General features: G+C 43.4%; 1 protein-coding gene across 11 annotated transcripts in view; it reads right to left on the bottom strand.

Moving 5' to 3' along the window:
* Positions 1-26,739, bottom strand: part of PHACTR1 (phosphatase and actin regulator 1) — a 490,759-nt gene that overhangs the window by 228,615 nt on the left and 235,405 nt on the right. For 3 of the 11 annotated variants that reach the window (XM_043450083.1, XM_043450087.1, XM_043450089.1), the window contains exon 1: positions 124-613. The exons of 7 other annotated variants lie outside the window; for them this stretch is intronic. In XM_043450083.1, the coding sequence (XP_043306018.1) occupies positions 124-376 (253 nt within the window). In that variant the 5' untranslated portion in view covers positions 377-613. One more of the 11 variants, XM_043450094.1, reaches the window with a different exon arrangement.

Genomic DNA, 26,739 nt, shown 5'->3' with positions numbered 1-26,739 from the left:
AGAAGGCGGATGTCCCCGCAGTTCTCTGGGTAGAGCCGCCCGCGGCGCCCCCAAGCTGGGACCGGCAGGGCCACCTCCTCCCCTCCCGCGTTCGCCGCCGCCCCGACGCGCCCCGACACTCACCGTCCCGGGCGTCCTCCCCACGACTGCAGTTGCTGCAAATGTGTTTGATCTCCTTGCCCAGTTGACAATGGATCACAAAGGACACGTTGCTGTTGTTGCTGGGGGCGGGCTCCTTCAGGGGCTTCATCCTCAGCAAATAAAAAGCTCTCCTTCTGGGTCTCTGGGCGCTCGCGCCTGGCACCTCGCCCTCCCTGCAGCGCGCCGAGCGGAGCGCAAACCTCCCCGGCTCCGCGGCGCGCGTGGGCTCCGCCATCCGGCCCCCGGGCGCCCCGGGCCGGGCGCTGCTCCGGCCCCCGCGCGCTGCCCCTAGCGCCCCGCCGCCTGGCCAGCATGCCCCCGCCACGCCCCGCAACCCGCGTCTCGACAGCCGCTCGACCGCGGCGGGCGGATCCGAAGAAGGCGCCGAGGGGGTCTTGACCTTGCCGACCTCCCCGCCCGAGCCAATCGGGATCCCGAGGCCGGAGGAGGGTTTCCGGAAAGCACTCCCCAGTCCCACCTGGGATGCTGCGCCCCCGCCTCCCTCGGGGCCTCACGCGCGCATCCTCGCGGGGCAGCCCCACCCCTCCGCGCGTCTCAGCACCAGCCGCTGGAGCCTGCCAGGCGTTGCAGCTACCTTCCCTCTCTCGGACTGCAGGGCAGAACGCCAGCCTCCCCCGCCCCCGTTTCCTCCAGCCTCTTGCTGCCGGTTGAAAGCAAGATGGGCCACAGCGAAGGCCGCTGTGTTAGGGGCCCTCGGGGGTGCATGCTCCTCTCTGGGGCCAGAACACGTTACCATTCTCGGGCGGATCCGCCCCCCGCAAGCCTTTGACTTTTCACTGGAGTCGACAACCTGTTACAACAGAACTGATGTTTTCACGTTCAATAGAAATTCCCCGACCTGAAGAGGGCCTTACACCCATGTCATGAAAACTTAAAGAGTTGAAAGGGAACAGAAAATGTTGCTTTTATCAATCCTCAGAAACAACAACTTGCAACTTTGGGATCCTAGATAATTTGGGTGAAACTTCGCCAGCTGAGTTAGCACAGTTAATAAGGCTCAGTAAGGCAAATGACATCAACCTGAGATCTCTAAAGAAAAGAGCGGTATCTTCAAGAAGGCAAATCCATGGCTTAAGAATAGTAACAGCTACAAGTTTATCCAGCCTTAGTTTGATCTAACCGTTTGTTGTTGTTGTTGTTTAAATGACACTATATCTATACCATAATCCTGACTCCTGAATCCTACCTCACCTTTTACAGAGCTAACGCTGAGAAGCCTCACAGCACAGTCACCTTGGGTGTTTGTTTTAAAAAGAGCCTTTTTGGCCCCCAGCAGAGAGATCTTGGTTTAGTAGCTCAGTGAAATGACAAGGAATCTGAACTTTTAACAAGCTCCCAGGTGATCTCCATACAAAGCCTAAGTGGGCAAATGTTTTTACAGCCAGGTGTGTCTGACCCCAAGCTTGTTATTCCCTCCATGCCCCATTCCCTGTGAGCCCTTGTCCTCTTTTCTGGCCAGTGAAAACAGTATCAGCTAAAGGATGCGCTGTCACCACCCGTTGTTTCCAAGAACTTCTCCAAAGTGAATTTCATAATACCCTGTGTCTTGCGCGCGTGCTCCGTCACTTCATTCATGTCCGACTCTTTGTGGCCCTATAGACTGTAACTCACCAGGCTCCTCTGTCCATGGGATTCTCCCGGCAAGAAAACTGGAGTGGGCTGCCATGCCCTCCTCCAAGGGATCTTCCCCGACCCAGGCAGGGATTGAACCCATGTGCCTCCTGAATTGCAGGTGGATTCTTTACCACTGGGCCACCGGGGAAGCCCCACCCTGTTGTCTTACACCACTGCAAAAGACAGGTCATTGAGCAAATTCTCTACACATACAGCTCACCTCATGGGCAATAGGGTCCACCACCCACTGGGGATATTAAATAATATGCTTCTGATCACACCAGATCTCCCACTCATTCATACTACTCCTCACATGCAAAGCGTCTGTCCAAGTCAGCATATTCCGAGCTTCATTTGCATTCTGTACTTAGGAACACCAGGTGTCCAACCGCCATGGTCTGCTCTAGAAGGAGATGTCAGGGAATCCTCAGTTGGAGTTCTGTTCTCTTTAATTATATCACAATCCAGTCTCCCTTAGTGCCCACTGGGGCTTTCAGGGACCCCTCCCTTCTCACCTGGATTACCAGTCAAATCAGCTACAGGTAAATCCTAGTTTCTTTTCCTGTCATATTCACATCACTTGGTCCCTGGCTGACTGTAAGCCTTATTTTAGAGGTGGCCAAGGGCTTCTCAGGTGGCTGAAAGACTGAAGGCTGAAAGTGTTCATCGCTCAGTCATGCCTGACTCTTTGCAACCCCATGGAGTGTAGCCTACCAGGCTCCTCTGTCCATGGGATTTTCCAGGCAAAGATACTGGAGTGGGTTGCCATTTTCCTTCTCCAGGAGATCTTTCCAACCCAAGGATTGAACCCAGGTCTCCTGCACTGCAGGCAGATTCTTTACCCACTGAGCTCCGAGGGAAGCCCTTCCCAGGTGGCGCTAGTGGTAAAAAACCAAAAAAACAAAAACAAAAAACAAAAAAAAACAAAACCCACCTGCCAATGTAGGAGACAAGAGATACAGGTTTGATCCCGGGTTGGGAAGATCCCGTGGAGGAGAGCAAGGCAACACCCTCCAGTATTCTTGACTGGAGAATCCCATGGACAGAGGAACCTGGCAGGCTATGGTCCATGGGGTTGCAAAGAGTCGGACAGGACTGACATGACTAGATATGCACAGAGGTGGCCAAGGAGCCGTTTGCTTTGCTGGAGGAGTGTATGAAGGAATTAATTGCATTGCGTTATGGGTCACTATTTGTTATTCTCTTTTTCAAATACTCGAGCCCTTTCCCAAACTGTGTCACCTCTTAAGTACCTTCTGAGCAGAAAACACAACTTTTTTAAAAAATAAATTTTGAAAATTGCGAGCCTTTTCCACCTTACTCTCTGCCCACGGATCAGAATAACAGAGCTGCACAAACTCTACGTGGTCTTATTAAAACAGTGAAGCCCACAGCAGTCTTTGATTTGCTCACTGAACATGTAACCAGACCCAAGAGCTCAAGTGTCTCTACCTTAATTGACCAAGTTATCAGTGCATTGTAGTAGAGAGAATACTGACATGACCTCCAGCTTAGTCTCAAGGCGATGCTCTGCAGTTGTGGGGGCTCTTTATTCAGGTTTAGTGCATAGAGGCCTCGGGTGGACCTCAGAGAGCTGTTCCCTTCTTCAGTGGTTCCTTTTCCTAAGCAGTCTACCCTGAGTTTGAGCTTCTAACTCTGCTGGCCAATAATGGTATCCACTAGCTGCACATGGCTATTTACACTTAAATAAATGAAAACGAAATGAGATTCATTTTCGGTGCCTCAGTTGCACTGGCCACACTTCAGGCGCCCAACAGTCCATGCACATGGTGGCTACTGGATTGGACGAGCAGTGGTAGAACACGTTCATCTGTGCTGAAAGTTCTGTAGGACCCTACTCTTCTTAGAAGGGGCTTCCCAGATGGCTCGGCAGGTTAAGAATCTGTCTGTAATGCAGGGGAGATGCAGGAAACGCGGGTTCGATACCTGGGTAGGGAAGATCCCCTGGAGGAGGGCATGGCAACCCACTCTAGTATTCTTGCCTGGAGAATCCCATGGACAGAGGAGCCTGGTGGGCTCGCAAGGAGTCGGACAGGACTGAAACGACTGAGCATGCACTCCTCTTAGAAGATGCATGAATGTTCGTGTCTCAGGCTGAATTTAGAAGCTGAGATACACAGTCGTTTATTGTTATAAGAGAAGGCGGGTGGAGAGGGGCCTGGGATGGAATATACCTCAGTGCTGGCTGGAAGAAGATGCTGAGTCTGGTGTCTGCCAGCACCCCCTTTCCTCTGACCCCCGGCAGACAGCAGAACAGGTGTGCACACCCATCTGGCATTTTTCTTGATCCTGCTCTGTGCCCTGAATGCCACCTCCGTGAAGCCGCCTTCTGACACCCATTACTCTAATATCCCTACAGCTTTCGATGCCAGAACACGTCTTATACAGAGTCTGTGTTTGTCTCATCCCTTAAGACAAACCTGTGTTTAATATCATCCTTGTTATTACTACGGCTCAGCTCTATTGCTGCCTTTGATAATCATCTCCCTGCATTGACAATGAGAGAAAATGATCATACTACGGCATTCTTGGAAAAATAGATAGTATTGTGGGATTTTATTTTTTTCCCCCTTTGAAGAGGACAGACGGAACCCCTGAAGGGATTTCTATCAGTTACATCAGGGTATCTCAACACAGAGCCAGTGCAGCTTGAGTGAGATGTTCACCCAGATGATCTAAATGGGAAAGAAGAAACGCAGCCTGTCACACTGTACCCCAGAATCTGCATTTGAACAGGACCGCGAGGTGATTCGGGGGCATTGTAACGTTTGAGGAGCACCAGCCTGGGAACTGCCTACCAGTGGGGGACACGCTTTGGTTCTGAAGAGAGCAGCAGACAGCACCCTTGACCTTGCAGGGCTTAAAATAGAAGAGAAAGAAAAGTGAAAGCGTCAGTCGCTCAGTCCTGTCCGACTCTTTGCGACCCCATGGACTGTAGCCCACCGGGCTCCTCTATCCATGGGATTCTCCAGGGAAGAATACTGGAGTGCGTTGCCATTCCCCTCTCCAGGGATCTTCCTGACACCAGGGGTCGAACCTGGATCTCCTGCATCCAGATTCTTTACCATCTGAGCCACCTGGGAAGCCCTAAGAGAAGAGAGGATGCTCTCAAAACACAGGCAGCTGAAAACACGTGTGTGAACTTGTAATTCAGAGCAGCCACGGAGATGTATGCATTTGCTACCCGAGTGGGAGCCGTGTGTAGGGGGAGTTCTGCAGTGATGAACGTGGCAGAGATGGAGCTGACGAGGGAGAATTTCCCTGGGAAAGTTGACTTGCAGCAGCTGGGGGCAGAGAGGGGGTGGGAGAGGTTGTGGCAGTGAGGAGAAAACAGGCTCAGAGGCTGGAAGGAGTTCATGGTCGGGGCGGGGATGGTCATTAGCCTGGTGGGAGAGTTACACCCAGCAAGGCAGGGGCTGAAAACTGAGCTTTCCAGAAGACATCACCAGGATGATGATATGAAGGCAACTGTGGACATTGAAATTCCACGCCATCACTTGGAGCTGAGATTTTGTTCCACTTTCTGCTTGTCTGTGCTCCATCCTACTTAGAACACTTAACAGCTCTTAGGCTCAAAGGGAGTCAGAATCAAAGTTAAGGGTAGAAATTTGGAAATGCTCATATAGTGCTTCAGTTCAGTTCAGTTCAGTCGCTCAGTTGTGTCCGACTCTTTGCGACCCCATGAATTGCAGCACACCAGGCCTCCCTGTCCATCACCAACTCCCGGAGTTTACCCAAACTCATATAGTGCTTTAACTCTTACACAAAAAGAGAATTGAAATACAAAATAGTAATGTTGATACAAGGCAAAGTGGTAGAACCATTCAAAGAGAGGTGTACTTAAGAGAAATAGTCCTACACATATTTGATGTAAGAAAAGGTTAAAAAAATGTTTTCTTCCTCATTTTTTTTCCTTTGATTTAAACTCAACCTATTTGTTAAATTTTCTTCCTGCTTCTATCTCCTTTATTGTTCCTATCTTCCCTATAGTGGGTTGAATGGTGGCCCCCAGAAGATATGTCCATGTCAAGTTCCTGGAAACAGTGAATATGATGTTATTTAGAAAAAAGGTTCTTTGCAGATGTAATTAAGTTAAGGATCTCATGCTAAGGATATCTTTGTGAATTACCTGGGTGAATCCTGAATCCAATGGCAAGTGTCCTTATAAAAGATACACAGAGGTGAGACAGAACTCTTTTCCCAGAAACAGCAACAGGATAGATGTCTGTTGTAAGCCACTAACTTTCTGGCAATTTGCTACAGCGGCCCTAGAAACCTAATACACTCCCTAATTATTAACTCACATGTAAGAAGAGCCTCTATTATGTTTCTCACAGAACGGCATCTATTTTTTCTGTTTGATCTAAATGTGTACTATGTCAAAGCCAGAATGGTATGCTAATCTACAAAGTACACATTTAAGAACGGCATTAAAAATTATTTCCAAATGGTTCACGAACACAGAATCATGCTGCACTACTTCTGCATTTGCGTGTTATGTTGTTTTTGTTCTTATGTTTTGTTTTTATTTTGGCAGATGCTGGAATGGAAGCATGAAATGGAATGTGTCATTTAAGAGAGGGATACAGCTTCCAGGCTTTCTTATATTTAGCATAAAGCATTTATATTCTGAGCAAGAAGACATGATCAGAGCTTGCTGTGGAGGCTGTGAAAATTCTGTAGGCAATTCAGTCATGTATCAGCAGAGCTCACATGCAGTTCTTGTGCATGGCACAGCTGTATGGATTGTTTACGGCTGGCATCTGTTCTAATAGGCCTTTTTGACTCTTGCAACTCTAGTTATTAAATATTTTGAATGTCACTCCTGCAGATAAAGGTTAGAAACCAGCTGCACAATTGGCAAGCCTTGATTCTCCTAATAGAAAGCCTTTCTCCCGCATGTTTTCCTTCAAACTGTGTTTTAGAACCCATAGCAAAAGTTCTTTTGGCCCAAGCTTTTATCTTATTATTTCTTAATCCAACCTGACAGGTTTTTGGTAGAAGAGCCAGAGGGTGGTCATTGGACAGTAGGTTTGAAGAAACAATATCACAGCTGTTTTTAGAACTAAAGTTCTTAAAAATATAGTTGAGACATCGGAATGATGTGAGCAGTTTTTTGGTGTGTTTTTGTGTTTTTTGTTTTAATTTTAGCTAAGAATTTGCTTTTTTCTTCCTCCTAAAACTTTGACTAGAAAGCAATTTTACTTTTAGGGTTGCAATAATTATGCTTACTAAGGGTTTGTTCTGTGCAAATTGTAAAAACACGTAGCAGATAACAATGTGATGGGAAGGGGAGATTGGAAGCAGTTACACCAAACAGGTAGAGAAAGAGGTGACTGAGGGGGAACCATCTGAGCACATTCCTGTGGTTTCTTGATAGAAGTGTTATTTTGGAATGTTTCTTTTCCTGCGTTACCATGAATGGGAAGAGGACTGGAGTGCTCCAGTTCTTTTGACCAAATAACAGAATCTCCGTAACAGGCCGTGCTTTGTGGCCCATGAATAGAATTTTTGTGACTGTGATTAAAGAAGGCAGGAAATTTTCTGCGAAGTCTTGTCTATGTCAAGCATCTTTAAAATCTCTATTGCCAATGGTCAAGGAAGGCTCTTGGTATAAATTTCAAAATTTGGGATTGAATATTCCTGCTTATATCCATGGTAAAAGAGAGGATAGATTTGGCAGAGGTGTGGGTCATTAAAGATTAGTAAATGAGAGGTCTATTGTTTCAAACTATTTAGTTTCTTTACATTTCGCCTCAAATGACAAATCCCGGGGAGAAGCTAAGATGGAGGAGGAGTAGGACGGGGAGACCACTTTCACCCCTACAAATTCATCAAAAGAACATTTGAACGCTGAGCAAACTCCACAAAACAACTTCTGTTCGCTAGCAGAGGACATCAGGCACCCAGAAAAGCAGCCCATTGTCTTTGAAAGGAGGTAGGACAAAATATAAAAGACAAATCCCATTTAAATTGAGATTTATAGCCTTATACACATATCCTTTGGAGAAGGAAATGGCAACCCACTCCAGTACTCTTGCCTGGAAAATCCCATGGACGGAGAAGCCTGGTAGGCTGCAGTCCGTGGGGTTGCAAAGAGTCGGACACGACTGAGCAACTTCACTTTCACTTTCACTTCACACATATCCTTATGATTTCCTTTCTGAACCAGGTGAATTCTGGCAGATTTAGATATTTCTGGGTATTTAATTTATAGTAATAAAAGCCCTAGAGAATAAAGACATTATAAATATAACATGGGGGTGTTTATATTTCAATGAAATAAAATAAAGTCCAGCAATAAAGAAATGACTGCCTAAATTATAGTGTGTATATAGCACAATGCCACAAAGTAATGAGTTGTATTTAAACAAGTTGACTTGGAAGGATTTCCACGATGCACTGTTAATAAGAAAACTAACATTCAGAGAACTGACCATAACACTGTCTCATTTTTGTGAGACAAATATTGTAAGCATCAATATTGTTCTCCAAATATTTCTGATCTCCCATCTTCAGGTATGTGGTAGAGCTGCAGTATGTACATCTAGATCCCCTGGAGGGGGTGGAACCAGGTGACCAATTCTGATCACTGTGTGATAAACTGAAGCTCAAGCTGGTGGCTGCTGCTTCCCTTTGGGTTCTGGAGCGAGGCAAACCCACCTGCTGACACACCAGGGCCATGTAGTTCGTGAAATGAACTTGTGTTGCTTTAAGCCACTGAAATCTTGGAATTTTTTTTTTTATTTTTACTGAAGATTAATCTAGCCTATCAAGACTAATACATCAATGACAAATGTGTGTGTAGCTGTGTGGGGATGCACTTATATATTATAGATCACCTTATTTAATCATCACACCAACTCCATAAGATGGAACTATTATTTCCATTTTATGCTTCAGGAAACAGAAGCGCAATACAATTAAGTAAATTCCCCGGGTTTGCAATTAGCATTCTGCCAAGTGGAAATCAGATCCAAAGTATGTTTAATGGCCAAGCGCACCTCTCCTCCTCCAACCATCCCACCGACACGCAGAGAACTGCTAGGCAGTTTTTCTTCAGAGGACCCTCAATACTATTTTAGGACAGAAGCATATGGCATCGTGAAACCCAACCAAGGAAGGTAATGAGACTGAGGGCATAGGACACAGAAACCTTGCCTGCCATGCAGAGCTTAGCTGCTGGTGGTAAAGAGGACAGGGGTAAAAATAGGATGCACAGAATCTTATCTATCATCTCTACTGGCACAGCCGTGCCCTTTCAATCTTGAAAACAGACGGCAGCTGATACTCACTGTTATCCTTTTAGGGCAGGATGGTATTAACAGTGTAGTGAGCCCCTCCGGGCTGTTTAGCAAAAGCTCACGATCAGCTTAATGATAATTGGCCATTGGGACAGAGTCACAGTTGTGTTTGCACAGAGCAGGTGCAGGAACAAGGTAACAGGATAACATTCCACGGGCAAGAAATGCAGGTTGGCCCTTTATCCCAGCGGGAGAACTTCAGTGATACATGAAACATCACTGAGTGTGCGGGGGTAGCTGTGAGTGGCCAGCTATGGGGAGCTTCTAAGTGGGTATCGCGGTGTATAACTGTGTGACATGCAAATTACTTCTCCCACGGAAAAGAAGATGGCCTAATTCACTGAGGGAAGCATTACAATACGCACTAAGACTAGTGAAGTGAATGATCAAAGGAACATCTTTGCTTCTAATAAGCCAGTTTGCACTCTCATCTTCACAGTGCGCCAGGATCATGGTATCTCAGGAGTTCCAAAACAGTTTTTTTAAATATATATAATAGAGAAGCCTGCTGAAGAAGAATTCTATTTAATTTTTATACATTTTATGTCAATAGAGCGTTTTCCTTTGTGATGCATATTTTATCCATACAATTTATTGTATAATAACAGCAGTTTGTTGCCATCTTACAGGTAAGAGGGAATTTATTTACAGGAACGGAAGAGTAAATTTAAAAACTAAGAAGAGTCTAAAGAGAGGATCATATTAGAGTGTGCTATTGGGACTTACTGGAGGAGGGCATGGCAACCCACACCAGCATTCTTGCCTGGAGAATCCCTGCGGACAGAGGAGCCTGGAGGGCTACAGTCCGTAGGGTTGCAAAGAGTGGGACACGGCTAAGCGACTAAGCTCAGCCCAGCACAGCATTGGGACTTAAGAATAGAATAGTATATATAGACAAAGATATGCTTTAAAACCCATTCGCTCAGCGTCTCAATGATTATTTTGCCAGGGAAGACAGTCCATTGCGGGCAGGGAGGCAGAGAGGGACATATCATTTGGTGAGCTTCCAGTGTGTTTAAGAAACTCTGCTGGGCTTTTTCCTAATGGGTATATTAAATGTTTACATGTATGCATTTATTTGTAGAATGTATTTACCTGATAATAAACTCCAGTATTCTTGGCTGAAAAATTCCATGGACAGAGGAGCCTGGTGGGCTATACAGTCCAGGGGGTCGCCAAGCGTTGGACGTGACTGAACAACTGAGCACACAAATATATGAAATATCATCTATAAAAATGATATGTCACATAAATTATATATGTTATGTGTTTTTAACTAAAAATTTAGCATTGAGTCCTGATGATAATTCTCAGAGTTGAGGTGTTCTGACCACCACCCAACAAGGAAGAAGGCAGAGAGATGAAAGAAGTGTCCCAAAGCTGTCAGATATGGACAAGGAAGAGCCCAGAGCTGAAATGAAGGCAGATCTCCCCATCCAGAGGCCAGTCACGCATCACGATTTCATGCTACTGTCCAGAAATTTGCACACAGGAAGGAGGCTATACTGAAGGTAAAAATATCTTTCCAAGCCAGCCTTGGAAGAAATTCCTGGAGGACTGCTTAAAGATGAAGGGCAAACCTGTCACATTTACTAGGATCTACCAATTTACAAAGGAAGTAAATCTGTCTTTCCATTTTATGGATTAAAAAAAAAAATTACTGAAATGAACATTCTTTCATTTCCCAGTCTGTAAGTAATTTATTTTAAGACCATGTAAAATCATGCCTTTTTCCCTTTGAAACCCCACAGGTGAAAAAAACAGAATTATCAAACCTTGACAAAAATGATCAGTGTTTAGAAAACATGTGAGTTATGACCAAAAAAATGAAGGAGATATTCAAAATCTATAAATATTGTCAGTATATTTTTATATTTTACCAAATCTAATGAATAGAAACTAAAATAAATTTTGAAAAATTTTTAAGTCCATGAATTCCCTTTTTTTCCCCCACACTTCCTTTCTCTTCCTTTTCCAAAATTGACAATATGTCAGGGGAGCCCTGGAGCCCCCAAGTTATGTTCCCTTGATTTCAAGAAAACAATGACAGGGACTTCTCTGGTGGTTCAGTGGCTAAGTCTCTGCACTCCCCACGCAGGGAGGCCCGGGTTCGATTCCTGGTCAGGGAACTAGACCCCACAGGCCATGACTAAGAGTTCACATGCTGTGTGCTGCGTCCAGCCGCTCAGCCGTGCCTGACTCTGCGACCCTGTGGACTGTAGCCCTCCAGGCTGTCCACTGGAATTCTCCAGGCAAGAATATTGGAGTGGGTTTCCATGCCCTTCTCCAGGGGATCTTCCTGCCCCAGGGATCAAACCCACGTCTCCTGTCTGCATCTCTTGCGTTGGCAGGTGGATTCTTTACCACTTGAGTTCGCATGCCACAACCAAAAGATCAAAGATCCCCCATGCTGCAACTAAGACCCGGTGCAGCAAATAAATAGATATTTTTTAAAAAGAAGAAAACAAGCCTTCTCAGGCTTGTCCCCCCTTACCCCCCAAATCTGTCAATTCCTTAAAGGCAAAGAAGCCTTTCTGCTCTTCTAAATCCTGATCTCAACTTTACCTTAAAAATAAAACACTCTTGCTTTGCATGCAGGAGAATGGTACAGACATGGCTCTATAGCCTGCTTGATGTTCTAAAATTCTCAGAAAAGCTCAAAGGTATCTAATGCATATGAATTACAAACTTCAATCATACAGCTTTCCTGCTAATATATTCCTGAGCTTGTCATACAGAGCACATTAGCATATTCGTATATTAGCATCTGATAATTTTGTTTAAAATGGTGCGTAGTAAGTCAACCTGTGTTCTTCAGAACATTGTGCACACAGTTTGGGAACTATTGCCCGTCATTCATTTAGAGTGAACACCCAAGGCAAGTACTGGCAACACTAAGCTTAGCTTCGGTCTTTTTTTTTTTAGCTTAGTCTTTGACAGCTGCATGTGGTGAACCAATACCAGACATAGCTTCAGTCTTAGGGACCCTTTCCATCAAAGATGGGCTTTGTGATTTGTCTCACTGTGTTTTTAAGAATGAGAGCTATACATGAAACACACAAGGCTCATAGGAAATACTTTCTGCTTAAATTTTCCCTCAAGTTTTGAGAATATGTAAATTAGGAGACATTCAGATATTTCCACAAGTAATATCAAAATCAAAAGAGAGCTGAGCTTTTTTCCCCCTGCAAATAAATACTGGCAGCTAACAAGGAGAATTAATGGAAATGTATAGAATGCTTTGTAGTGAGTGGGGGCATTCTGCTAAGCCAAGACAGAAACTGGATAGCTAACTAAAGCAGTGAGCAATTTTGCCTTTACCTGAGACTGTGTTGGTTTGCTAACGATGAGCAGTGTGCTGCTGTGTTCGCCGAAATGACCTTATCTCAGACCTGTATAAAAGAGGAGATTGGTAACCCAGGAAGGAATGGGTCCATTATCCACAAATGTATAGTTTTGGATGTTAGTTATAAATACAAGCGTAAGTTTGATAACTTGAAGAGACAGCCCAGATTGCTGAGATCACTAACTGTTGGAGCAAAGAAGGAATGAGTCAATAAAATCTTCATCTCAAACCAAGATTCACGCTACTCTCCACATTAATCACCTGTCAGGGTCACCTGGAAAAGACCCTGATGCTGGGAAAGGTTGAAGACAAGATAAGGAGATGATAGAGGATGAGATGGTTGGATGGGATCACTGAGTTTGAGAAAACTCCGAGAGATAGTGAATAACAGAGAAGCCTGGTGTGCTGTAGTCCGTGGGGTCGCAAGGAGTTGGACTCAACGGAGCAACTGAACAAGCGTCCCCTGGACCACGGCTTCTGTGATGGTAGTTTTATAAATTAGAGGAATTCTGCACGGACATTCTGATTTACCTATGGCTCAAGCATGACATGAAGGATTAGAAAACAAAGACTTCAGACCAAAGTGAGACGAGAGAAGACCAGAAACAAGGGTGCACTTCCCTAAAGCGAGGACTTCCTATTTAATGGATTTCACTAGACTGCCAAATTTTTCTTGAGAGACGGAGTCTGAATCAAGAAAAGGAAGAGATTGTCCTTTTATGGCAGAAATCATATTTCAGAACATTACAGAGAATCCTTGAGAAAGACCTGATGATGTTTATCTGAGCTATTGTAAGCTGTAGTGCTGGGGAAGGGGTATGAATCATTGGAGTGTACAGTCATATTCTGAAATTCAATAGCCTGAACTCAAGCCATTCTTGTTGCCAACTCATGCAAACTGCCGCTCCTTCCCAGGTCCCCTGTTCCTCCCAGTGACCTGAACTGGAATCCTCTATGTGATCTATGATCTTCATATTCCATATAGAGTGACCAAGGCTTACATTTTTTGTCTTAATTCTCTCATCTATGATAAAAACAAAAAAAACCCTGAAGTTGGGAGTAGAATGAGATGGTTTCCCACCTCATTCTTTAGCAAATGAATTAAAGAGACTTCTTTTATTAATTTTCATAATTAAGAACCTATCAAAATAATTTATTAAGCATGCAGCCTAGACAGTATATTAAAAAGCAGAGACATCACTTTGCAGACAAAGGTCTGTATTGTCAAAGCTATGGTTTTTCCAGTAGTCATGTATGGATGAGAGAGTTGGACCATAAAGAAAGCTGAAGGCTGAAAAATTGATGCATTTGAACTGTGGTGCTGGAGAAGACTCTTGAGAGTCCCTTGCACTGCAAGGAGATCAAACCAGCCAATCCTAAAGGAAATCAACCCTGAATATTCATTGGAAGGACTGATGTTGAAGCTCCAATACTTTGGCCACCTGATGCGAGGAGCTGACTCATTGGAAAACACCCTGATGCTGGGAAAGACTGAGGGCAGGAAAAGGGGGTGACAGAGAATGAGATGGTTAGATAGCATCACCAACTCAATGGATATGAGTTTGAGCAAACTCTGGGACATAGTGAAGGACTGGGAAGCCTGGTGTGCTGCAGTCTATGGGGTCACAAAGAGTCGAACATGACTTAGCAACTGAATAACAGCATTAAGCATGCATCTATATATATCACAGTATTACTTTCATGAAATCTTCTACCAATGAACAACTTCTCTAGACACAGCCTTTCCCCAGATTCTTTCCTAAATCTGCCCTAGGAATCAGTTCTTCCAAAAAGCCAACTGAGTCAACTTGGGTTGCAAAGATGAAAACTTTCAGAGTGGTTTGTCCTCCAAGAGATCAATACATTCTTTGGTGGATAAAATGAAAGGATTGGACTAGTAGATGATTGCTAAGGTCATTCCAAAAATGTGGTTCTCTTACTCTAATAGACGTTAAATTGCAACAACCAGAAGAGTGTCTTGAGGAGGAAAAAAACAAAAAGAATCGATTGTGTTCTTGATATAGAAGTAAGAGCTTTCAGTGAACATTTAAGCTTTCTAAGATATCAAATCTCAGCTGACAGCTAAGACAGGTCTGATCTGTAGCCACATCTTCTATCACCTTGTGTGTCTCCTGCCACTTCGTGGTCAGTTACTCCAGGGCACTCACAGTTCCCACAGTACCATGCTGTCTCCTTCTGCTCCTGGACCTTGCCCTCCCCCTCCCAGGAGCCTCTTTCTCATTCTCTGCATCACAGCACTAGCAGCGCTCAGCCCTCTGCCAGACAGAACTACCTGCTCATTGCTCAGTGCTTCCTCGGAACCTACTGCCGATTGAATTCTCCCTGTAACATCCTATAAATATAAGTTCTTACTCATAATGTATTTCAAAGGTACAGAAAAAGATAGTGGATACTATACTGTCCACGTGTGCATCATTCAGGTTTCAAAATGTTAACATTCCATCCTAGGTGCCTTAGTGCTTTAAAAAGAATATAAAGGGATAACAATTAGATTGCAAGGACCATCAATCTTCCTCCCCACTTCTCTTTCCCAGAGGCAATTTCTACCCTGAAATTGATGTTTGTGTATCCCATCTATTTTTTATACTTTTACCATACATTTGCAAATATTTTGCAATACTGATTTATGGGTTTCCAGGGTCCATAAGGGGTTATCTCGTTTTAAGAATCATTTTGTAGTATTCTATATTTAACTCAGCATTATGTTTTAGGATCGTTGCTTGTGTATTCATGTACATCTTGTCCATTCATATTTCCTGCTGGTATTCCAATGTTAAGGTTATAGTTTATTTATGAATCCCTTGTGAAAGATTATGTAGCTGGTATCTAAGCTTTTGGCAATTACAAACAATTCTCCAGTGGGCATCCTGATAAAGTTCTCTTTTGTGCTTTTGTGCAAGTTTCTCTAAGAAATATAACTACAACTGGAATAGCTGTGTCATAGGACATGCACATCCTTAACTAGATATTAACAGGTAACTCTCAAGATGATTGTACCAATTACCATCTCACCAACAGTATATGAGAGCTTCCATTTCCACATCATTGTCACTTGGTATTACTGATCTTTCCATTTGTTTTTCAGCACGCTGGTTGTGATTTAATCACTATATCCTGATTACCTGCTATGTATTCAGATTTCTTCTGCAAATTGCTTGCTCATATTTTTGTCCATTTTGATCAGTTGTTTATGTTTTGTTCTGTTTTTGGAGTTTTAAAGAAATTCTTTCCTATGATGAGGTTATACAACTATCACCAGTGTTCTCTTTAAAATTCATATTGTTTGGGCTTTCTACTTGTCTTTGTACTTCTTGGTCTCTGATTGATAGATTTTTCTTTATTCTTCTTCTCCCTTTCTTTGGTTTGGAAGTTGTGTGCTTTATTTCTATTTTCTTTATAGTAACCATTAAATATTTAATGTATTCTGGTTTTACCTATCAGGCCATTATATATATCAGGCCAATACATCCAGATGGCTCAGTAGTAAAGAATCTGCCTGCAATGCAGGAGACACAGGAGATGCGAGTTCCATCCCTGGAAGATTTCCTGGAGTAGGAAGTGGCAACCCACTCCAGTATTCTTGCCTGGGAAATCCCCTGGACAGAGACACTTGGTGGGCCTCAGTCCAAAAAGAGTAGGACAGAACTTAGCAACTAAACAACAACAACAAACTGAAAAAATATCCAAAGGCTTGAATCTGATCACCCCTCTCCATCTTCTATGTTATTAAAGCCTTGCTTTCACCTTGTTTATAATCCCCCTTCTTTAAAACACATTCAAACATTCCAGCATTTTTGTTTTTACAAACATACTTGTCAATTTCACATCTGCTTCTTGAATTTCATTCTTTCTTCCTTGGTTCAACTTTTCTTTCTGAATAATATGTGATTAGTTCATTTCGCAAAGGTCTATGAATAGTACACTCAGGGTTTGTCTGAAAACATCTTTAGTTCAACATCAATCTTGTATAATTGAATTATAATTATCCAAGAAATGCATGTAAATAGCTTACATTTTTAATGGTGCTAAATGCAGTCATCTCATTTCCCTGGAAATAACAATTTTCAACTTTTGAAAGTGAAAGTGAAAGTCGCTTAGTCATGTCCAACTCTTTGCAACCCCATGGACTGTAGCCTGCCAGACTCCTCTGTCCATGGAATTCTCCAGGCCAAAATACTGGAGTGGGTAGCCGTTTTCTTCTCCAGGTGATCTTCCCAACCCAGGGATCAAACCCAGGTCTCCCACATTACAGGTGGATTCTTTACCATCTGAACCACCAGGGAAATTTTGGGGGAGAATTATCCCTTATGGTATTTACCTCCATGTTTTTAAATAGTGTGTTTACAATACTCTCTTAATTCACTATAATATTTTTTATTAATGACCTACTATGGTAGACATCAATTAAATGCTAATGGTTTATCTCAAAGATACAAACCCAGGGTTCTAAGAGTAAGAAAAGGGAAGAGTAAGGCAAAGAAGGATGGGAAGGGGTGTTAAATAATGCATCACTGCACTGGCTACTGCTTCCCAGTAAGCCAAAAGGGGAAAGTGCAGGTAGATCCCATGCTCATCCCAGGTGAGTATGGAGAAATGGGGCTTTGGAACAGTTCTTTGGGAAGAAGATGCCTGGTTCCCTCCTCTCTCCCAATTTCCATCTCTTAACTTTGCATGAGTTTTCTCATCTGTAAAATCGGAGCTAGTAATAGTACCTACCACAGAGGGTCATTATGAAGCTTGAATGAATTAAAAGAGATAGAAAGATTAAAGTCACTCAGTCATGTCCAACTCTTTGCAACCCCATGGAACAGTCCATGGAATTCTCCAGGCTGGAACACTGGAGTGGGTATCCGTTCCCTTCTCCAGGGGAATCTTTCCAACCCAGGGATTGAACCAAGGTCTCCCGCATTGCAGGCAGATTCTTTACCAGCTGAGTTACCAGGGAAGAGAAGCAATATGAACTGAGCCTGATAAACAGTAAGGACTTAACAACAGTTAGGTATTATTGTTATTTTCCATCTCTCTTAATATCGTATTTTTCTTATTCCTCTGGGCTTCCTTCTGAGTGATTTCCTCAGATCCTTCAGTTTTTAATTCTCTCTCTGGCTGTGTCCACTCTGCTGTTTTATCCAAACACTCAGCGCTTAATGTCAATGACTATATTGATCATTCACTTCTAGATGTTTTGTTTCCTTTTCTAGTCTGTCTTTTGTTTGCTTGTTTTGCATAGGGGTCTCTTCTTTCACGATGGCTTCTATGATTTAATTTTCTTATTGTAAGCATCTATATTTTATAAGAACCCTTAGATTTCTCTCTTATTTCTAGCTCTGCCTTTGCTGCATCTGCTGGTTTTCCCTATTGTGGTCTCTTTCTTCATGTGATTTGGAACTTGTCTTTGTGAGTTTATACTCAACAGAATGGGTTTTCATTCCCTACAGAGTGATTTTTCATTTGCTTCTATCAGTATCTCAGTGATTCCAAGAGTCCAGGGGAAAAAAGTTATGTTCATTTTTGGTGCTGGGTTTCCCGAACCCTATCAGCAGGATATATTTGAATCCCACATAAAGAGTGACACAGGCTTGCCGTCTGAATTGCTCCCAGGGTCCTTCCTGCCTCCACGCACATCCCCAGAACTTAAGTTTCTTACTACCTCCCTGCCCTTACAGGCAGAGTTTTCCTGTCTTTGTTTCCCCATTTCCCAGTTTAAGTGAGGCCGGACCCTTGAGGAGCCTTCCCTTCAGCAGGGTCTCAACTCATTGCTTCACGCAAGGCAAGGACACTTTTCGTGTCCCTGAACTGGGCGTTGAGACTCCAGTCCTCAGCATCGAGGGCTACAGCCAGGTCAGGCATCCCAGCGGACCATCAGCGCGGCCAACTGTGCTGCAAGAAGTTCTAGTTAACTCTCTACATCTCGTCTCCCTCGCTGGTCAGTAAGCATCTCTCAGGCAAGGACCACTGTTTATTACCCAGTCCCTTTGCTCTGCTCTTCTCTCCCAGGTTCCAGCGTGGTTCTGGCACTTGGTAAGCAGGAGCTCGGTAAATATGGGATGGGCGAATGAGTGAATGAACGAATGAATGGCTCTGATTTAGGTCAGCTTAATAGCTACATAAACATTTCCTACAACTTGTCTCTTGCAGCACAAGGTAGACTATTTCCAACACAGATAACAGATGGATCTGAGCATCCGGAGGACTGGAGACACTTGGAAACGTATGTGGCACCTGCTTGTTCTGATGGGGTCTTCAACTAGTTGTCTTCCTCACTGTTTGAAACATTGCTGAAATGAAATAACTGAAACTGTATTAAAACCCAAGAATAGCACTCAGGCACTATATATATATATCTTCTGGCTACCTGGTTATGTAGTGCACTGAAATGAGGCAAGAAGGTTTTTGGCAATTTAATTAACATCTTTCCAGATCTTCAACTTCTTAAAAATACCAGGATGCTTCAGTTTTGAGTTGCTTACGGTACAAGAGGACGGCACTCTGATTAGTCTTTCCCTATCTATCATTGAGAGGCTGGCGCAGGGAATTGGAAGAGGGAGAAAGAGGGGAGAAAAGCCTTGTCCTTTATTAATCTAGAACATGTATTTTTCTTGAGCTTACACTTTGAATATGGTAAATAAAAATGCATGTGTTGTCCGCAGATTTTGGATGGTAAAAAATAACAATAGTAATTAGGGTCAAAAGACCTTTAATGATAGTAACACACACACACACAGGAACATGTGTGTTCATGAGAAAGACCATACATTCTGCTGTGAAATTTGCAAAGTTTATCATGTTAGTGTCAATACTTGATGTTTTTATTATCTGAGATCCTGAGCAAGCTTTTAATGAAGTGTGTGTAGAAAATATTGTTCTTGTGACTCCCTTCCCTTGGCTCCAATATGATAGTTTAATCTAATTAAACTAAGTTCATTTCCTTCTCAGGCTCACCCTAGAGTGCTGGCCACTTTTGATAATACGCCTTGTCATCCAAGTCTCGGATTATTCCTCTGAGGCCAGCCAGCTCCATATGGCAACAGAATGCTGATGAAGTAGTTTGAGTTCTTTAGTTATAGTTGTTTTTTTGTTTCTGTTTTTTAGAGGAAGAAAAAGATGTACAAATAGGACTGTGTCAGAGAATAAACCAAAGAGCCAAACAGAATATTCATAATGAGATCAGACAAATGGCAGAAGATTACTTTTATAGATTCTTGGCTTCTTCAGAAAGTATTCTGTTGGGCAAGTATTTTTCTCATAATGGAAAGAGCTGTTGTAATTACTGGGCGCTGACTGACTGGTCAGCTCTGTAAGTGGACAATTTTCCCATGTGGGACAGTCGTGTGGAGACACACACTACTGTCTTGCAAACCATGGCCATCCCTAGAGCGTGTAGGGTCCTTGTCTTAGAAACTATTGGAGTCACTCCAAATCAGCATGTAAGCACTGGTCTCACCTGAGTCACAAAAGAAATAGCTGGCCAGGGGAGGTGATCTGCTGGATAGGCTGCACTCCTGGAACAAGGGACAAGCCACAGGGATCACCACCCACCCATAAATGGGAGCATTGAGCTCCTTGGGGCATCTGGTCAACCTCACATGCCAGGCATATGGTGGGATGGAGTCCAAGGATTGGAAAATATACCAAAAAGAAAAAACAGACGTCCAGGGCCTCATGGATTCTGGTCTAGTCCAGGGCTTCCCACTCAGATAGCTGTTACCCCTCCAGTCCCAGTTACCTAATGAGGTCTTAGAAAACATCAGTAAAAATGCTCCAAAGAAGGCGTCATGGGGTAGGGGACTGAGGGGATTATCCTAGGATGATAACCTAGGATATCCTCCTCCTAGGATGGAGGACCCGAGTCAGGAACCAGGAATTCTATCACTGTAAACAACCCACAGCCCTAATATTCCATCTAGCTGTTCTCACAGACACTGGCATGACCTGAAGCTCAGAGGTCATCTCCCAGCTGAGACTTTCCTGCCCAGGTAGATAGTGATTCATTCGTCCCTCTGTGCCCCCACAGCATCTTCTTCATGCCTCAGCTGTCAATTGGCTCTGTGATATGCGGTTCTCTCTCCCTCTGCCCTTGTAGGCTTGGAGACTCTGTGGAGAATAATTACATATTGTGCTTCTTTATGTCTGCAGGGCCTGGACGCCTGGAAGAGCAGTGATGTTTGGAAAATGAAGGAAAGAATGGCTTGTCCACCTGCCAGTCACCTCATGTAGTGACTCATATGCTGGTTGCGAATTATGTATAGACACAAAACTATTGTGATGCCATATTAAATATTCACACTAAGTGATTAAAAACAGGAATTTCCTTTTTAAGTCCTTACTACAGCAGCAGGTTGAGCCACAAGCACATCGTCCTAGGGGATCGATATTCCTTAGTGGGCTGGGGGAAGTTCAAACATGTATATGGGAGCTTTCCATACTAGTCAGACTGATGGCGTCTTGAATTTGAACCCTGCTTTCACATCCATTATCTCTGTGATCCTCGCAAAACCCTGTGAGATGGGTAGGCTCTTTTATTTCACAGGAAAAGAAGGCAAGACAGACTGATTAACTGATGCATCTCTGGTCCCCAAAATTTCCAACATGATTGTCTTGACCAACTTAGATCTTTTTCCCCACTATACATTTGCTGTCCTAATGCTGGTCAAATCATGTAACCTCTCATCAATTTTTTTAGACTTCTTATATAAAAAGGGAAAATGTACTCTGTACAGTGGGGAGGTAAGATCAAGGAATTAGAGGGATGCTTAATACTTTGTAGATATTATTTTGTATCTTAGTGGTGGTGTTTGTTTAGTGCTAAGTTGTGTCTGGGTCTTTGCAGCTCTGTGGGCTGTAGCCTGCCAGGCTTCTCTGTCCATGGGGCTTTCCAGGCAAGAATACTAGAGTGGGGTGCCATGACCTTCTCAAGGGGATCTTACCAACCCAGTGATTGAGCCATGTCTCCTGCTTCGCAGGTGGATTCTTTACCACTGAGCCACCAGGGAAACCTATCTTGGCGGTAGTTTTCCACAACTGTCTCATGGACATGAGATCCCAGGTGCCACAACTAAGATCTGGTGCAGACAAATAAATATTCAAAAAAAGAAAAAAGCTAGACTTGGAGATATGCCCTGTTATCAGATAGGTTTGCACTTTGCCACGGTCATAGGCTAAGTGACCCTTTTATAAACCCACCCTGGGCCACCAAAGGGCCTCAGCAGGAGAAAGAGTGGCTGATCTGATCCAGCACAATTGCTGAAAACATCCAGGACGTTCACGCCCACATGCTGGGGATGGGTGTTGCCCTCTTCGCGTGACTGGGACCCTGGCGGTTTCTAGCAATCGTCAGGACTCTAGTGTTCTGTGCTCCAGCGATAGCGCCGTGAGCCCTCCACTCGCCTTCAACCTCTAGCCAGTCTCCACCCATTCAATTGATTTTTAACTTCAAAACATGCCATCTCTGCTGCTCCGTTCCTACTGCTGCCACTGTCATCACCCGCGTGGAGATTATCTGTGCTTCTCCAACCCCTTCTCCCGGAACGCTGCTGCCGAATGAGCCTTATTTGTTCAAGGACTATTTTTATCCCATCCTTCTCCTGCTCTAAAATCTCCCTTGGCTTACCAAATCAAGTCTAAACCCTCCCTTCTGGAACTAGAAGCTGTTTTAATCTGCCATGAGTTCACCTATGTAGCCCAGATCTCATTATTTCCAAACAGAAACATTTGTCCTCATCACTTTGCTTTTTTGCTCACACTTTGCCTCAGCCTAAAATGTCCTCTCCCCTGTTTTTTTCCTCTGTCTAAACATTACGAATCTTTTCAAGATGAGCTCTGATTCCTTGACTTTCCATAAAGCCCATCACTCACATTCTGGTCCGCAATGCTCTTTTCTTCTCTGATCTATATCATACGTGGATATAACACATCTTGAAGTTGAATCAAATACTGTTATGAAACGCTCTCCATTTGTTTCACTTTACTTCCCTGGTGGCTCAGACGTTAAGGAGTCTGCCTGTAATGCAGGAGACCCTGATTCAATCCCTGGGTCAGGAAGATCCTCTGGAGAAGCAAATGGCAACCCACTCTAGTATTCTTGCCTGGAAAATCCAATGGATGGAGGCGCCTGGCAGGCTACAGTCCATGGGGTTTCATTTGATAATTTGCTCTTCTTAAAAAGGACTTTCTCATTTCTTATTTCCCTATAGAATAAAATCCAAACCTTTAGGAGTCTGGATCCTTAACCCAGTTACAACAGATCACTGACTGTGATCCAATATTCCAAACCACATTTCTTTAAAAATCATATATACAAATCTTTTTTTTTTCTGAATGTGAAAACAGTACATTCTATTATAGAAAATATGTAAAGGATGTGTATGTACATGTTAAGCTGCTTCAGTCATGTCCAACTCTTTCCGACTCTGTGGACTACAGCCCACCAGGCTCCTCTGTCCATGGGATTCTCCAGGCAAGAATACTGGAGTGGGTTGCTGTGCCATCTGCCAGGGGACCCTCCCAACCCAGGGATCGAACCTGCATCTCCTACAGCTCCTGACTCACAGGCAGATTCTTTACTCCTGAACCACTGGGGAAGCCCTTGTAAAGAATATTGTAAAGAATAGTCTTAAATAAAGAAGTAGGAAAAATCAACCCCTCCAAAACAGCCCCATTTAGCACTCCCTCTGAAAGATATGGTCCTGCTGCTGCTAAGTCGCTTCAGTCATGTCCGACTGTGCAACCCCATAGACGGCAGCCCACCAGGCTCCCCCGTCCCTGGGATTCTCCAGGCAAGAACACTGGAGTGGGTTGCCATTTACTTCTCCAATGCATGAAAGTGAAAAGTGAAAGTGAAGTCACTCAGTCGTGTCTGACTCTTCGCAACCCCATGGACTGCAGCCTACCAGGCTCCTCTATCCATGGGATTTTCCAGGCAAGAGTGCTGGAGTGAGTTGCCATTGCCTTCTCCGATGGTCCTGCTAGGTCCTCTCAAATGAGAGTGACTCAAGAACTGTCCAAATACCACCTCCCCTGTGAAGCTCTCCTTAAGTCTCACCCTCACAGGTAAGACTAATCCTGCTTCCCCACCTCGATCTTCCATGGGTTTCTAACATGCTGGCATCATGTTGTTCAGCTCAAAGTGACTTGGCAGTTACTTGAACCCCATCTTTGGCCACCTGATGTGAAGAACAGACTCATTGGAAGAGATCCTGATTGTGGGGAAGACTGAGGGCAGCGACAGAGGATGAGATGTTTGGATGGAATCCCTGACTCCATGCACATGAGTTTGAGCAAACTCTGGGAGACAGTGAAGGACGGGGCTGCTTGGTGTGCTGCAGTCCATGGGGCTGCAAAAAGTCAGACACGCCTTAACAACTGAACAACGACAAAATTGTTTGCATCCCTGGAATCCACTTTCCTATATCTATTGGTCTCTTTAATCTTCCCAAATCTCAGTAAGCGTCTTTTCCTGATGGTCTTTAGAAAGAGATTAAATGTTGCATATTAACTTTCAATATGATCACTACTTTTGATTTTGTCATTCATAGACACTAACCAGGTTATACCCTTCATTTATAGAATATTAGCTAAAATTAGTTTCTAAATGTGCTTGCATATCTCTATGGAGGTGAATAGCATATTGAAAGATACTTTTTTGGAACACTGGGAAGACAGATTAGAAGTGAGCAATGACATGTTTCTAAGGTTAGAACTCTGAATTTACATTCTATTCTGACATGGCACGTTCCTAACATTTGCCCTCCTATTACCACTATCCACACCCTTTGGCCATTTCAATCTAACCTAGACCAAATTTTTAGGTATTAAATTATCTCATACCCCAGCCTCTTTCAGTATCCAAAATGCCTGTCCATTTATCTAAAGGGCCAAAGCTCTTGACGTTATGGCTCCAAACTGTTCATGTTTTTAATCTAAAATTTAGACACATTTCCTTAGAAATTCTAGGTTCTATGTAACACTAGTCTCTACCATGGGCTTCCCTGGTAGCTCAGAGGGTAAAGAATCTGCCTGCAAGGTAGGAGGCCAGTTCACACCATGCACTTTCAAGTCTCTGCTTTTACTTTTGTAATTTCCTCTGCCTGGGATGAACCCACTGTCCCCTTCTTCTCCATGTATCCAAACTTTTCAAAACATCAAGACTGCATTGACATACCATCGCCTCCTTGGGTTAGGAAGACTACATGCAGATGTTGCCCTTATTTAGCACTTCCTTCACCCTGCCTTGTGTTAGTTAGCTGGTGACATATTTGTTTCCCCTATTTGTTCATGATTTTTTTCAGAGCAGAAACCAGGCTTTTTCTCTACTCAGTGCCTAAGATGGTCCCTTGCTGTGAGCATTAAATAAATTTGTATTTATTTGAAACCTCAAACTTGGAATATTGTTTAGGAAAAAACCCAATGGACCAGAAATTCGGGGGCATGAGTTCTGTTCTCAGCTTCACTAGCAACTGTCTTCTGGTTGTGGGATCTTGGGACACCATTTTTCTCAGCTGTAAAGTCAAGAAATTGGTCTTCATGTTTCCCCAGTGGCTCATGGGGTCAGAAATCCACCTGCAATGCAGGAGAGGTGGGAGACACGGGTTCAATTCCTGGGTCGAGAAGATCCCTGGAGGAGGAAATGGCAACACACTCAGTGTTCTCACCTGTGAAATCCCATTGACAGAGGAGCCTGGTGGGCTATAGTCCATGGGGTCACAAAGAGTTGGACACAACTGAGTGAGCACACACACACACATACATCCTTAGGGGTCCTAACTTTAATGATCAAAGAAGAAATTTGAAACCCCTCCTTTACACTGAATATAAGATCTTCACTTACATGGTTACTGGGAATATACCCTTAATCTGCTGCAGTGAGGAAGGAAGAACGTCTTCTGAGGGTCATGAGTTGAGCCACTGGACAGAAGGAAAAATAAAGGCTCTAACAGGGGTAAAATCTGGAGTTTGGGCCCAAACTGGTTGATTACAATTCTAGTTTGTTTTCTTTTTTTTATGCAGGTAAACTCTCCCTTGAAACCAAACCTAAAAAAGGAACCTAGATAAGTTAATCTTTGAAATGAATAAATAACTGACAGGCCGTAGAAAAGTCATCATTCATGCCTCAGAGGAAAGAACTAAAAATAGATTTAAGCAGTGGTTGGAAAAAGTTGTGTTGGGGAATGAAATCTACTTGTTCCAGGAAGAAGAATATAAGGTGTGTGGTTTGCAAGAGCAGCAATATATAGCAAGAAGAGGCCATATTATTCAGGGGAAGATGCACAAGGAAAAGGCTTAAGAATAAGGGTACTGGGATAAACCTAGACACACAATGTATAAAACAGATAACCAACAAAGACCTACGATATAGCACAGGGAACTATACTCACTATTTTGCAATAACCTACAAGAGAAAAGAATCTGTAAGCAATAGATATATGTGTATGTATAACTGAATCACTTTTCTGTATACTTGAAACGAACACAACATTGTAAATCAACTATATTTTAATTTGAAAAAGAAAAAAAATAAGAAAAGGGATGTTTGGACCTGCCACTTAGATGAAATGTGCCTTTTCAGTTAGCTCAATTTCAAGTCAATATGCTATCATTTAACCTCATTTCAAAGACAATCAAGGAAAGAGGCTTATTGAGATTTGGAAAGAGAGGAGAGGCCAATTAGATGTAGGAACATGAATTCCAGGGATGCCAACAATTTGACGGGGGTCAAATAACTGCCAAATTGTCCTGACCTGGACAAGGCCCTGGGAGTAAAACACAAAGAACTAAAAAAAAAAAAAAATGTATATAAATATATGTCAAGACAAGGTGATGCCCATGATAAAGCTACTTGCTATAACCATCCATTTACATGTGGTTTGTACTCTGAAGTTCCCTCCTTCTGTAGTTCAGGAACTTTCTGGTTCAATCAGTTCACTGGTCATGAAATTCCCGAGGGTGGACTGGAAATGAACTTGGGTCAAGACAGTTATCCAACAGTAAGATTCTGAACTGGAGAACTCCTAACCCTTTAATTGGGAGCACAATGTCTAGAAGTTAAATAGTATGTGAAGAGAAGCACCTATGCCTGGAGATGCTTCGCAGAATTTTTCCTACGTAACCAAAAGACAAATCTTTCCAAGGTGAGTTTTTCTCAGATGGCTTAGACTCTATCAGGAGAAAGAAGGGACACATAAGCCATTTCTTTTAGTCTAGAAGTTTTCCTCCTCTTCAAGGGAAGAGCCAAGTCATGCAACAATAATAAAGGCATGGCTGAACAACTCATCT

This window comes from Cervus canadensis, chromosome 28 (assembly GCF_019320065.1).
Source record: "Cervus canadensis isolate Bull #8, Minnesota chromosome 28, ASM1932006v1, whole genome shotgun sequence".
Classification (NCBI taxonomy): domain Eukaryota; kingdom Metazoa; phylum Chordata; class Mammalia; order Artiodactyla; family Cervidae; genus Cervus; species Cervus canadensis.
Note: the sequence above shows the minus strand (reverse complement) of the source record. Positions and strands in the feature narration are given on the sequence as shown.